Genomic DNA, 10,386 nt, shown 5'->3' with positions numbered 1-10,386 from the left:
TCGCCCAATGCACGTTCCCGCAGATCTCATCCAGGTCCTTCGAGCTCCTGGAGGTTGAGTGGATCTGCGGCGTCCAGGCAAGTTCACAGCATTATGGGTCGACTGGTACCTGCTCTGGCGAGTTCCTGGTCCTTCACTGGATCGACGGGCGTAATTATCCTAGTCTTTTTCGGTTTCTGGCGATTTCCGGGTGACGATTTTACAGCGCCCGAAGGTGACCGTTTCTGCAGCAGGGCCTCCTTCGGTACTATGACAGATATCGTGAACAAGATTATACACATAAGGGCCAAGATAGTACGAGAAAAGAAAGACAACAGAGAAGAGGGGATGTTAAGCGCCACTATCCGATTATTTATATAATTTGCAGTTTTTATGGTTGAATTTTCGTTATTTTCGTCTTCTCTTTTTTTTTTTTTTTCATTTTGTGTTTTATTTTCACAAAGTTAAGGAAAAAAAAATAGGAGAGAGAGACGGTAACAGCGGTCCGCATAGACCTAGCTTGAACTGCTAACTGTCTCTGATAGACAGGAGGGTAAATGAGGGAAATGACAAAGGCATCCGCAAGGAATTACTTGAACCAATTGTCGTAACGCAGAGAAGAATGAGAGTGAAAGTGACCTCACACAGACCGGACATGGGTGGCAAACACGGAAATTAACGTTCATTTTACACAAATGCAATAAACAAGTTATAGAAGTAATACAACATTATTTCAAATACTACATTGAATTTAACATTCAATGATATGCGACAGAATGACGCACTAATGAATGGTGACGTGAAACAATTCGGGAACGAATCTTCTCGGGGAAAAAATTCTGCCGAGGTAACATGTCAAGCTGCGCATACAGACTTTAATTGACAGGGGGTCTCTGTACCCTAATTTGTCGTACGTTATGAAGCGAAATGAGCTGGGAAAATATTAATAACTATCTGCAAGTCTGTGATGGGCGCTCATGCAATGCCCTACGGGTATTTATCATGAATCACAAATCGATGGGATTTACCCCAAACATGGCAGCGACGTCAAGGGTGTGAGCGGGATGTGATTAATAAGAGAATCTCAATTCTAGCTTAAACCCTAGTCCTACATTATTTAACGGACCTAACCGCGGGTCACACCGGCTCAAAAAAATGCCGAACGAACGTGTCGGAGTGCGGATCTTTAGGCATATATGCAACCCCAAGTAATCAGGCATTCTGACACTATGATAAGGGGAAGATCCCTGGCGCTATATAAAAATGTAAGTAATTCGCGTTACAAGCTCCGCTCTAGCGCCGATAGAACGTGTCACCAATGAACATGCAACGGATGCTACGCGTTATCCTATAATGTCGAAAACAATATACAGGAATCTCGAAAACAATATACAGGAAATGCCAGCGGTTCTCACATTCATTTCACGTGTCAATTACTCAAAGTGAAAGTGGGGTCAGGTCACACAGCTGTCCCAAGCAGATGTGACTGAAATGTTTCACTTCGGAGGTCAGGTCAAGACGGGAAATGGGTATTGAGAAAGAATAATGATATGATGTTCATGAAAATAGTAAAATCATGAACGCGCTAATTTCGTTGCAATTGAAACAATATGCTCTCTAATCACGAGAAAAATTAAACAAATACGTAATAAATGAACGATATTCCTGTTGTTTGAAACCATACCGTTGATCACACAGTAATGTGATATGAGGTCAGCAGTGGAGAGCGTACCATTGCTGTCAATTAGCACTTTAACCTAACAAAACCAGCGCGAGCGTAACTGCACATACAGCTTAACACATTTATGGGGAAGATAAAAGAAAGGAAAAATGGCCCAAATATGTACTCATAACAGGTTCTGAAGACTTTTGCGTGTATGGAAGCGATATGGTTCGAGCGGTAACCAGGTTTCGAAGACTGTGAGTCCATTGTTGTGTGCCAAAAGGACACAACGAACCACCCTGCCACCACTTAGTAAAGGGTATATATTAACGCCTTAAACAGTGATAAACAGGAGTGATAGCCAACGTTAGCACAGCTCACAACCAGGATTCGGACCAACACACACAGGTTACAAGTCTTGGTAAGTCTTAGTGCTGGGTCTGCCCGCAGGGGGGCGCGTGGCGGGAGCCAGCCTGACCCGCAGCGGTCGCCAGACTCTCTGAAAGGAATGAGACTGACCTGGGTCATCCTGAGCCTTAAGTACTGGTGTGGGGGCGTGGGGCATGTTGGGGCGCCTGCGGTGAAGCCACGCGTATACGTGCTTTTGTACGCCAGGTGGAAGCTATTTATACATACTTATACACACACACACACACATACAGAGAGAGAGAGAGAGAGAGAGAGAGAGAGAGAGGGGGGGGGGGGGTGAGAGAGACAGTCAGTCAGAGAGAGGGGTAGGGGTTGAGACAGAGGGGAGAAAGGGAGAGGGAGAGGGAGGTTACACCCCTCAAGTAGCATGACCAGCCTGGACAACAAACCTCTCACAAAATGGTGTATGAGCGAGACGTGAGATGGACTTGGGGCGGGTCAACAAAAGTGTTCTTAGCTTGATTTGTTTATTGTTGAAGATAGATATGAGACCCCCCAAGAGACCCCCGTGTCCCCGGTGGAGGACGAGGTGGTGGAGCTAGACCCTGTGTGGCTTGGCCTCTCTGCCTTGTCTCTCCATTTCCGTCTTACGAACGTGTCCTTTTATGCGGCGATTCCGTTCAAGGGCGGATGTTTATTCCCGTGTGAAAAGAGAAAGCTGGGCGACAACTGCGTCCGTCCAAGGAGGTGTGAAGTGTACCATCCGGACTTGCTACGTATTATTCACATCACTCGGCCACGTGCAAGACTCGTCCTCGGGCAGTCCGCAACGCTTTGAACACTGCAGTAACATACTGGGATACAGGTTCTGTTCGGTATCTACAGATGCTTCCTGATGATCCGATGGTCGCTAGGGTCGTCGCGTGCCAGGGTAGCGGGCGTGGCGGAGTTTTCGCACTGAGGTGCAACATTCAGTAGCGAGGAGGGTTACATCGCCTTCAGAAGCTGAAATAGAAGTGTACCAGGCCAGTAAAAGGGCTGAGGAGGAGGATACTATGTTTGTCAATCTCCTTAATAAGAAAATGAGAGCACAATAAGAACAATTTGTCACAAGAGGGGTAACGTGTCAAGTAAGTGGATGTTAATTACTTGGATTTGTCAGGATTATCGAGTTTAGCAGAGTACCATCGTATTGAAGAGAGAAAATTTATTTGGATAAGAATTCCATATCTTTGGGCTAAATTGGTAAGTACTTATGCTTCGGACACAAGGCAGCTGGGCCTGAACTTAATTCTAGCAGTGCGCATCTCGGGCGCGTCTTGGCGCTTCAATCGTATGAGCGTAAATGTGCTGCGGCCGCAGGATTCCTCTATTTACAGCCATGAGCCGGGCTTAAAATTAACTTGCAGTGATAATCTAACAGTGCGCATCTTGGGCGCTTCAATCGTCGTAATTCTTGGTGCGGCGAGCGCAAGATTCCTTCGTTTACGGCCATGAGCCGAGCTTAAAATTAACTTGCGGTGATAATAACTATGTAAGCCTATATAAAGTATGGTGTCTGTAGTGCATTACCAGCGTTACAATTATTTGCAACAGAATAGACTATCATCAGTTAGATAAAGGTTACATATTCACCAATACCTTAAACTAAAGAAGCATAAATTCCAGCATTACTGAGTACAAGATATCGAACTTCGAGAGGACGCCATGAAAGCGATCTGGGTTATAAGTTACAGGGATGGCACTTAGTAAAATTCATAATCCTAGAGTGAATTCCGTGTAGAGTGGGCAGGTAGGCGGGTTTGGGATTAGGGCAGGTAATCGACATGTATCTTAAAACTATGTGTGAAAAAGCGAACGATCAGCGAGGGAAGTATAAGAAAACACAGAACAATATACACACATTCATAGAGGAAGTAGTAACGAAGCACTTACTAGTAGGATACAGTATGCAGGTGAAAACAATAATATTACACCAAAAATCGCAACAGTAAATACGAATAACTTAACTGAGAAAACCGAATATATCAATACATAGTTATTTGTTCTAGGAGAAAATAAAATCTAATGTACTGCAATATGAGGATAACAATAATAAACATTAGATAAAACACAAAAATCAGAAAAAAATATTATAGCAATTAAAAACGGTTATTGCATGAGAATGAAGTGGGAGGTGAGGGTGTGTGTCACTTGGGTCTGATCTCTTGTTTGTTGTGTTGTAAAACAATGATAGATTGCGAGAAGTTTTGTAATATAGAGTTAGTGGTGTGTGTTCGTTGAGTGGCGTTTAGTTTGAATCTGAAGGAATGCAACTCGTATGTAAGGTGTGGGTGGGTATAGGGAGGGATATAGTTAATATGGCTGTGATAGGTACACTTACTTTTAATAGTAACGAAGAAGTATTGGTGGTGGTAGGTTGAACTGCGAATTCTTGCCTGTGCTGACGAGGGTTTCGTGAAGACTTGGTGTGGTAGATGAAATGGATTGGCGAGTGTGGCGGCGCAGAGTGAGGGTAGACATGGTGCAGGTAGGCGCGATCGAAGAGGACTTGGAAGCGATGGCTGGGCGTTAAAAGAGGCGAGGAGGCACTCCGCCAGTAGTTTGTCGGCAGATAGCGAGGATCGTCAACAGCCGTCGGCGAGGAGCGTGGTAGTAGGTGAATTACCGTCGGCGTTGTGAGGTTCTTGATCACCACTGCCATCAGTAATTGAACGAGAAGTGAGATGGAAATGGGGCGGGTCAACGGAAGGGCTCTTAAGGCGGGATTCCACCAAGGCAACATTCTGGCAACATGTGGCATGCTACATTGTCGCATGGGCTAAGTGTGTTTCCACCAGTTCAACAGAAGGCAACATGTAGCATGCGATTGTGTGGCATGCGACAGGCGGCAACATATTGCCGTGTTGCCTGACGCATGCGACAAGATTTAGCCTGTTGCCTAGTGTTGAACGCCTTCCCACCAGTCGCGGGAAGGATTCCGTGTTGAAAGGCAACACGATGAATTGGTCACAAGAAAAAAACATAGAATTCATAGAAGAGTATAGAAAACTTTCAGTTCTGTGGGATGTACGCTTGCAAGAGTACAAGAATAATCAGGCTAAATTAGATGCACTGCGGGGATTAGCTGAGAAATACAATTGTGACGTGGAGATGCTGAAGAAAAAGATCAAGAATTTGCGTATATATATATATATATATATATATATATATATATATATATATATATACCTATATATATACCTTAAATATATATATATATATATATATATATATATATATATATATATATATATATATATATATATGTGTGTGTGTGTGTGTGTGTAGATATATATACATAAACATATTTACACTATATATATATATATATATATATATATATATATATATATATATATATATAATCACACACACACACACACACACACACACACACACACACACACACACACACATATATATATATATATATATATATATATATATACACATACGTACATTGCATGTACTGTATATTTTTCTTTCTTCTTTTAGTGGTCTGTCCAACAACAAATTATTTTTGGCATTCATTTTTTATACGACCCTCTGTTCTCTGTTAATTCACTTAACATGCCCAGTCTTTTCCAAGGGAATGAGGGCCACCTTCTGAGATGTTTGCCATAAGATCAGTCAGATTGGTTACCTGTTACCTTCCCCGAGAGATGGGACCCTTACCTAACCTAACATCGTGTTGCCAACTGGCTTAGTTTTTTGTTGAATTGGTGGAAAAGGTTTTGTGGCATTCAACAGGCAACATAGCATGTAGCATGCTACAAGCAACAATGATGTTGCCTTGTCGCCGGCAACATGTTTCCTTGTTGAAAGCCACATTCAACATATTTGTTGAAAGGTAGTCAAGTCGCATGCTACATGTTGCCTGTGTTGCCTTGGTGGAATCCCGCCTTTAGTTTGATTTGTTTATTGTTGAAGATAGATATGAGATCCCCAAGAGACCCCCATGTCCCCGGTGGAGGACGAGGTGGTGGAGCTAGACCCTGTGTGGCTTGGCCTGTCTTCCTTGTCTCTCCCTCTCCGTCTAAAGAACGTGTCCTTCTATGCGTCGATTCCCTTCAAGGGCGGATGTTTATTCCCGTGTGAAAAGAGAAAGCTGGGCGACACCTGTGTCCGTCCAAGGAGGAAGGGCAGCTGCCAGATAGAGGTGTGAAGTGTACCATCCGGTCTTGCTACGTATTGTTGACATGGTACCAGCAGGGGATGTCGCTTCATTCAGCCTTTCAGAACTTCCGTGGGAGTTGCGCTGGGGATGCCTCCTCTCTCCAGTTCTATTCTGCATCTTCCTGGATCTTCCTGAAGCCCTGGTGGAATTTCATACATCTATTTCGGTGAATGGACGCCCTCCATTTAACCTCAGACTTACTTTGAGATTTGCGAAGTTCTAGCTTCGTCCGGGCCTTCCATATATGGCCCGTGTGTCAGCTTTTTATCGCAGTGGGATTGCCAGCAGGCGTTCCTGCCGCCACGATGTAAGCATACCGCATAATATCTACCAGCACGGCGGCTATGGTCGGCGGTCCCTGTCTCAGGAATTGTTTGTGCTCACAAGTCCCTAAGTAATCTACCAGGGTGCCGTTCGACTCGCCACAATGCATGCAACACCTTTCTTCATGGTCTATTGACTCTATGATCTGCCATGCACAGTGATGACCTAGACTGATTCTGTGGAGAATGACTTCGGTATCTCTGTTGCTTACTTCAGAGAGTGCCAGTGGTTCATAGCCTGTGGCGTCTGAGTACCAGCTGGCCGAGGGGGAGGATCTCGTTTCCTCTTTGCGAAGCTGCAGGAGGAATGTACGAACGGCTGCAGTACACTTCTCCTGTAGGATTTTTCGGCTTGGTTGTATTATCATGGGATTTAGGGGCATATCCCTGCCAATGATGGCTAGTCTATCAGCAAGTTCATTCCCTCTGATGCCAATGTGGCTGGGGACCCAGTTAATGATTATTCTTCTACCCTGAGCAAGAATTATCTGCACTATGGTAAGCACAGTGGTCAGGAGGTAGATGTTGTCTTTGGGTGAGCTGTGCTGAAGACAGTCAATGGCTGCCCTGGAGTCTGTATGCATGACAACGTGTCCTTCCCTTGGGGATGTGTGGGCTAGGGCTCCCATGATTGCAACTGCCTCTGCCTGTAGTGAGGAGGCGTTGTCTGTTACCCTCATGGATTTTGTGACATCCCCTGCTGTAAAGGAGTGATTGCTGCAATGACCCTCTGGGCTACTGCCTTTAGACTAGGCGCGGGGTATTGATTCTTTCTGCTAAACAATTTCATGACAGAAAACTTGATCAAGGTTTATGCCGACGATGGGGCTTCAATATAGTCAGGGTGGGGGGAGTCCATCTCCTTAGCAAATAATTGCTCTTTGAGCTGATAGCGTATCAACACCCTGCCTGTATGTGACAGCCAGGAGTTGTTTGCAAAGAGCTCATGAGTCCAGGGGGAGAAGGTTTGCCTCCATGAGGAGGCTGAGGACCTTCATCCACCTTGGGGCACCCAGAATGATCCTGTCAGCTTCATTTTGGACTGTCTCCATTCCAAGACCATTCCCTGGATATTCAGACTTGTGCCTTGAACATATGTCTCAGAGCCATGTCTTTTTTTTTTTGGCTGCAGAGATCTTTAGTCCTGTCCAGACAACGTTGGGCTTTATTTAGGCAGTATGGACCAGTGGAGGTGATTGCAAGATCGTCTGCATAGGAAATGATCTTGCACCCCACTGGGAGATTTATATTGAGGATGCAGGACATTAAGGTGTTAAATAGGGCTGAACTGAGAACCCCACCCTCTGGCATTCCATTTTCTAGTGGCATGTGCTGTGAAAGGCGACCTTGTAATCTGACTCTGGCTGTCCTGTTCCTGAAGTAGTCACCTATCCAAGCCAAGAGCTTTCCTCTGATTCCCTGCTTCATCAGGCTCTCCTGAATGGCAAAGGGACTTGCTAATTCAAAAGCCTTCTCCAGGTCTAGGAATACTACCACAGATATGCCAGTGCTGATTGTGCTTAAGAGCGTGGCTATGCTGTGCGCTGTGCTCATGTCCCTAGTGAACCCATGGAGGTGTTCATGTGGGGTCCCATTTTCCATTGGAGTCGGTTTAGTACCATCCTCTCAGCTGTCTTGGCCAGACAGCTGAGGAGAGAAATGGGGTGATACTTACCTGGCTCCTTTGGTTTTGGGATGGGAACTATGGTAGCCCTCTTCCAGCTCTGGGGTAAAGTGGAAGTTTCCCAGGACTTGTTAATGAGTTGCAAGAGTGCAAGCTCGCCTGCTAGTCCTAAGTGGGAAATGATGGGGTACAAGATCCCATCAGAACCCGGGGCGCTGCTAGAACTGGTTTTGTAGGCTTTTCTTATTTCCCTCAGAAAAAAATAACATCTGAGTTGTCGGGTTCGGCTGCCCTTTTTTCTGATATAAGCAAGTCTGTCTGGTTGTAGGCGTTCTTGTATTGCCCTCAGTTCGGCTGACAAACTGTTGCTTCTTCTCGCAGCACCTCAGGGCTGAGTGGCTGGTAGCTCGCCTGACCTGTTGCCATAGCTCTGAAAGGGTGGTTCGGTGGTCGAAGGACTCACACCATTCCAGCCATTTTTCCTGCCTTACTCTGTTGGCAGTTTCCTTGGCATCCCTGTCAGCCTCCCTTAGGAGAACTAGGTTGTCAGGGGTTCTTTGTCTTCGGAATTGTTTTCGGCACATGTTCTCGTCATTAAAGTACCAGGCGTCTTTGTGCCTCCTGGACTCAGGCCGAGTTTTAGGTATGGTCAGTGAGACTGCTTGATTTATGGCATTGATAAGTCTGGCTCCAAGCACTTGCATCTAAGACAGTGGGCCAAAGCGTTCTGAAACGCTTGACAGTTGGCCTTGTCTGTTTTCCATCTTGGATTTGGTTGTGGCATTTGGGCTGGGCTAATGTAGAGCAGGGGATTGTTGCTCTGACAAGGGTGATCAAGCCTCTCTTGCCAGCTGTGTGTGGCAGCATGAAGACATGTTACCCTGAGAAGCAAACATTTTTAATGTCTGCTGGAGCATGACAATGTCAATGCTCCTTGATCACACTATTGCGTGGTGGATGGCATTCCTTGAGGAGAAGAAATTGATGTTCCACTGTAGTATGCTTAGTTTGTGTGTCATGATGTTACTTGGTGATAGTTACATCAGAGACATCGTCATATTCGGACTGAGAGGTGACGGAGTCTGACAACTCCATTGTGAAGTCCTCACTGGTTGAGGGATCTTTGTCTGTTGTTAGGCTATCCCTGGGTCCACTGGGGATGGAGAACCTTTGGTAGCTCTGACATTAGTTAGTTTGGCATTTCTCTCTTCAGGCTTTTCCTGTGTGTTTTTCTTTACTGGCATTACCTGGGTAAGGTCAGCATGTTCTGGCTCTAGCTGCACAGATTCAGCCTGGTTTGGCTCTGCCTGCGAGGGCATGGTCTGGGTTGGAGTGGGGAGGGGAGTCTTGTCCTGGGATGAGGGTGGGGCTGATTTGTTCTCTCCAGCTTCCTTCCCTTCAGGACTGCGACAGTCTGGGTCATTGCCGTCATGGCGACCGTGACTGCCTTCTCGGCCTCTTCACTCGACCTCCCCAGTGACTACAGCAGTCAACAGAAGAATCATATCTTCCTCATCAAAGAGGAGACGATCACCTCTTGGGGAAGGTTTTGTAGTGCTCTTTGAACCTTAATTCCTGTGGTTCTTTGTCTGCACATTTTGCATGGCCAGAAACTTTTCTCTTCTGTTCTTTCCCCAGACATAGGTGCTTGAGGGAGCAGGAACAAAGTCTGGTCCCTTTTTAGCAACCTCATGTTGCCTAAGGGCCGCCTCTTTCCTGACAGGGCAAGCCAGGCTCCAGGCGTGATGCCTCTTGGCACAATTGGGACATTTGGCTGTTGTGTCCCTCTTTTCTTCTTTGTATGCCTTAAGGCACACCTCGGTGCTGACACCTCGGTGCTGTGTGCCTTGCTACATACACCACATTTAAGCTTGGCTGTGCAGCTAGTCTGGTGGTAACCATATTTCTGGCACTTGAAGCACCGAAGTGGCTCATGCACATATGTTCATAGGTTGTAGGTGCCCCAGTTACCCAAATCAAGGGTAGTGGCTGGGGTTCCTTTCATAATCACCAGGACTTACCTGGTTGGAGTCTTCCCTTTCAACATTCGGGAAGCCTGCACGACCTGTGGATGTGATGTGATCAGTTTCACATCATATGAATCTTAGAAGCCAAGTAGCACCATCTTGACTCTCTTATCCTCGGGATTCAGTGATGAGACACACACGTTCCTCCATTCTTTGAGCTCCTTCGTTTCCTGCAGGAAATT

The 10,386-nt window shown here is 45.8% G+C and overlaps 1 protein-coding gene across 1 annotated transcript; it reads right to left on the bottom strand.

The window, feature by feature from the left end:
* Positions 1 to 2,414: 2,414 nt before the first annotated feature.
* On the bottom strand, positions 2,415 to 5,143 carry LOC125036171. The gene is made up of 2 exons (XM_047628608.1): positions 4,395 to 5,143; positions 2,415 to 3,016 (listed from the first exon to the last, which is right to left on the bottom strand). Exons 1-2 carry the CDS (start codon positions 4,827 to 4,829, stop codon positions 2,999 to 3,001), a joined length of 453 nt encoding a protein of 150 aa, XP_047484564.1. The 5' UTR covers positions 4,830 to 5,143; the 3' UTR covers positions 2,415 to 2,998.
* Positions 5,144 to 10,386: the final 5,243 nt, after the last annotated feature.

Source organism: Penaeus chinensis, chromosome 20 (genome assembly GCF_019202785.1).
Source record: "Penaeus chinensis breed Huanghai No. 1 chromosome 20, ASM1920278v2, whole genome shotgun sequence".
Classification (NCBI taxonomy): domain Eukaryota; kingdom Metazoa; phylum Arthropoda; class Malacostraca; order Decapoda; family Penaeidae; genus Penaeus; species Penaeus chinensis.
The sequence above is the reverse complement of the archived record's forward strand: the minus strand, read 5'-3'. Positions and strand labels throughout refer to the sequence as shown.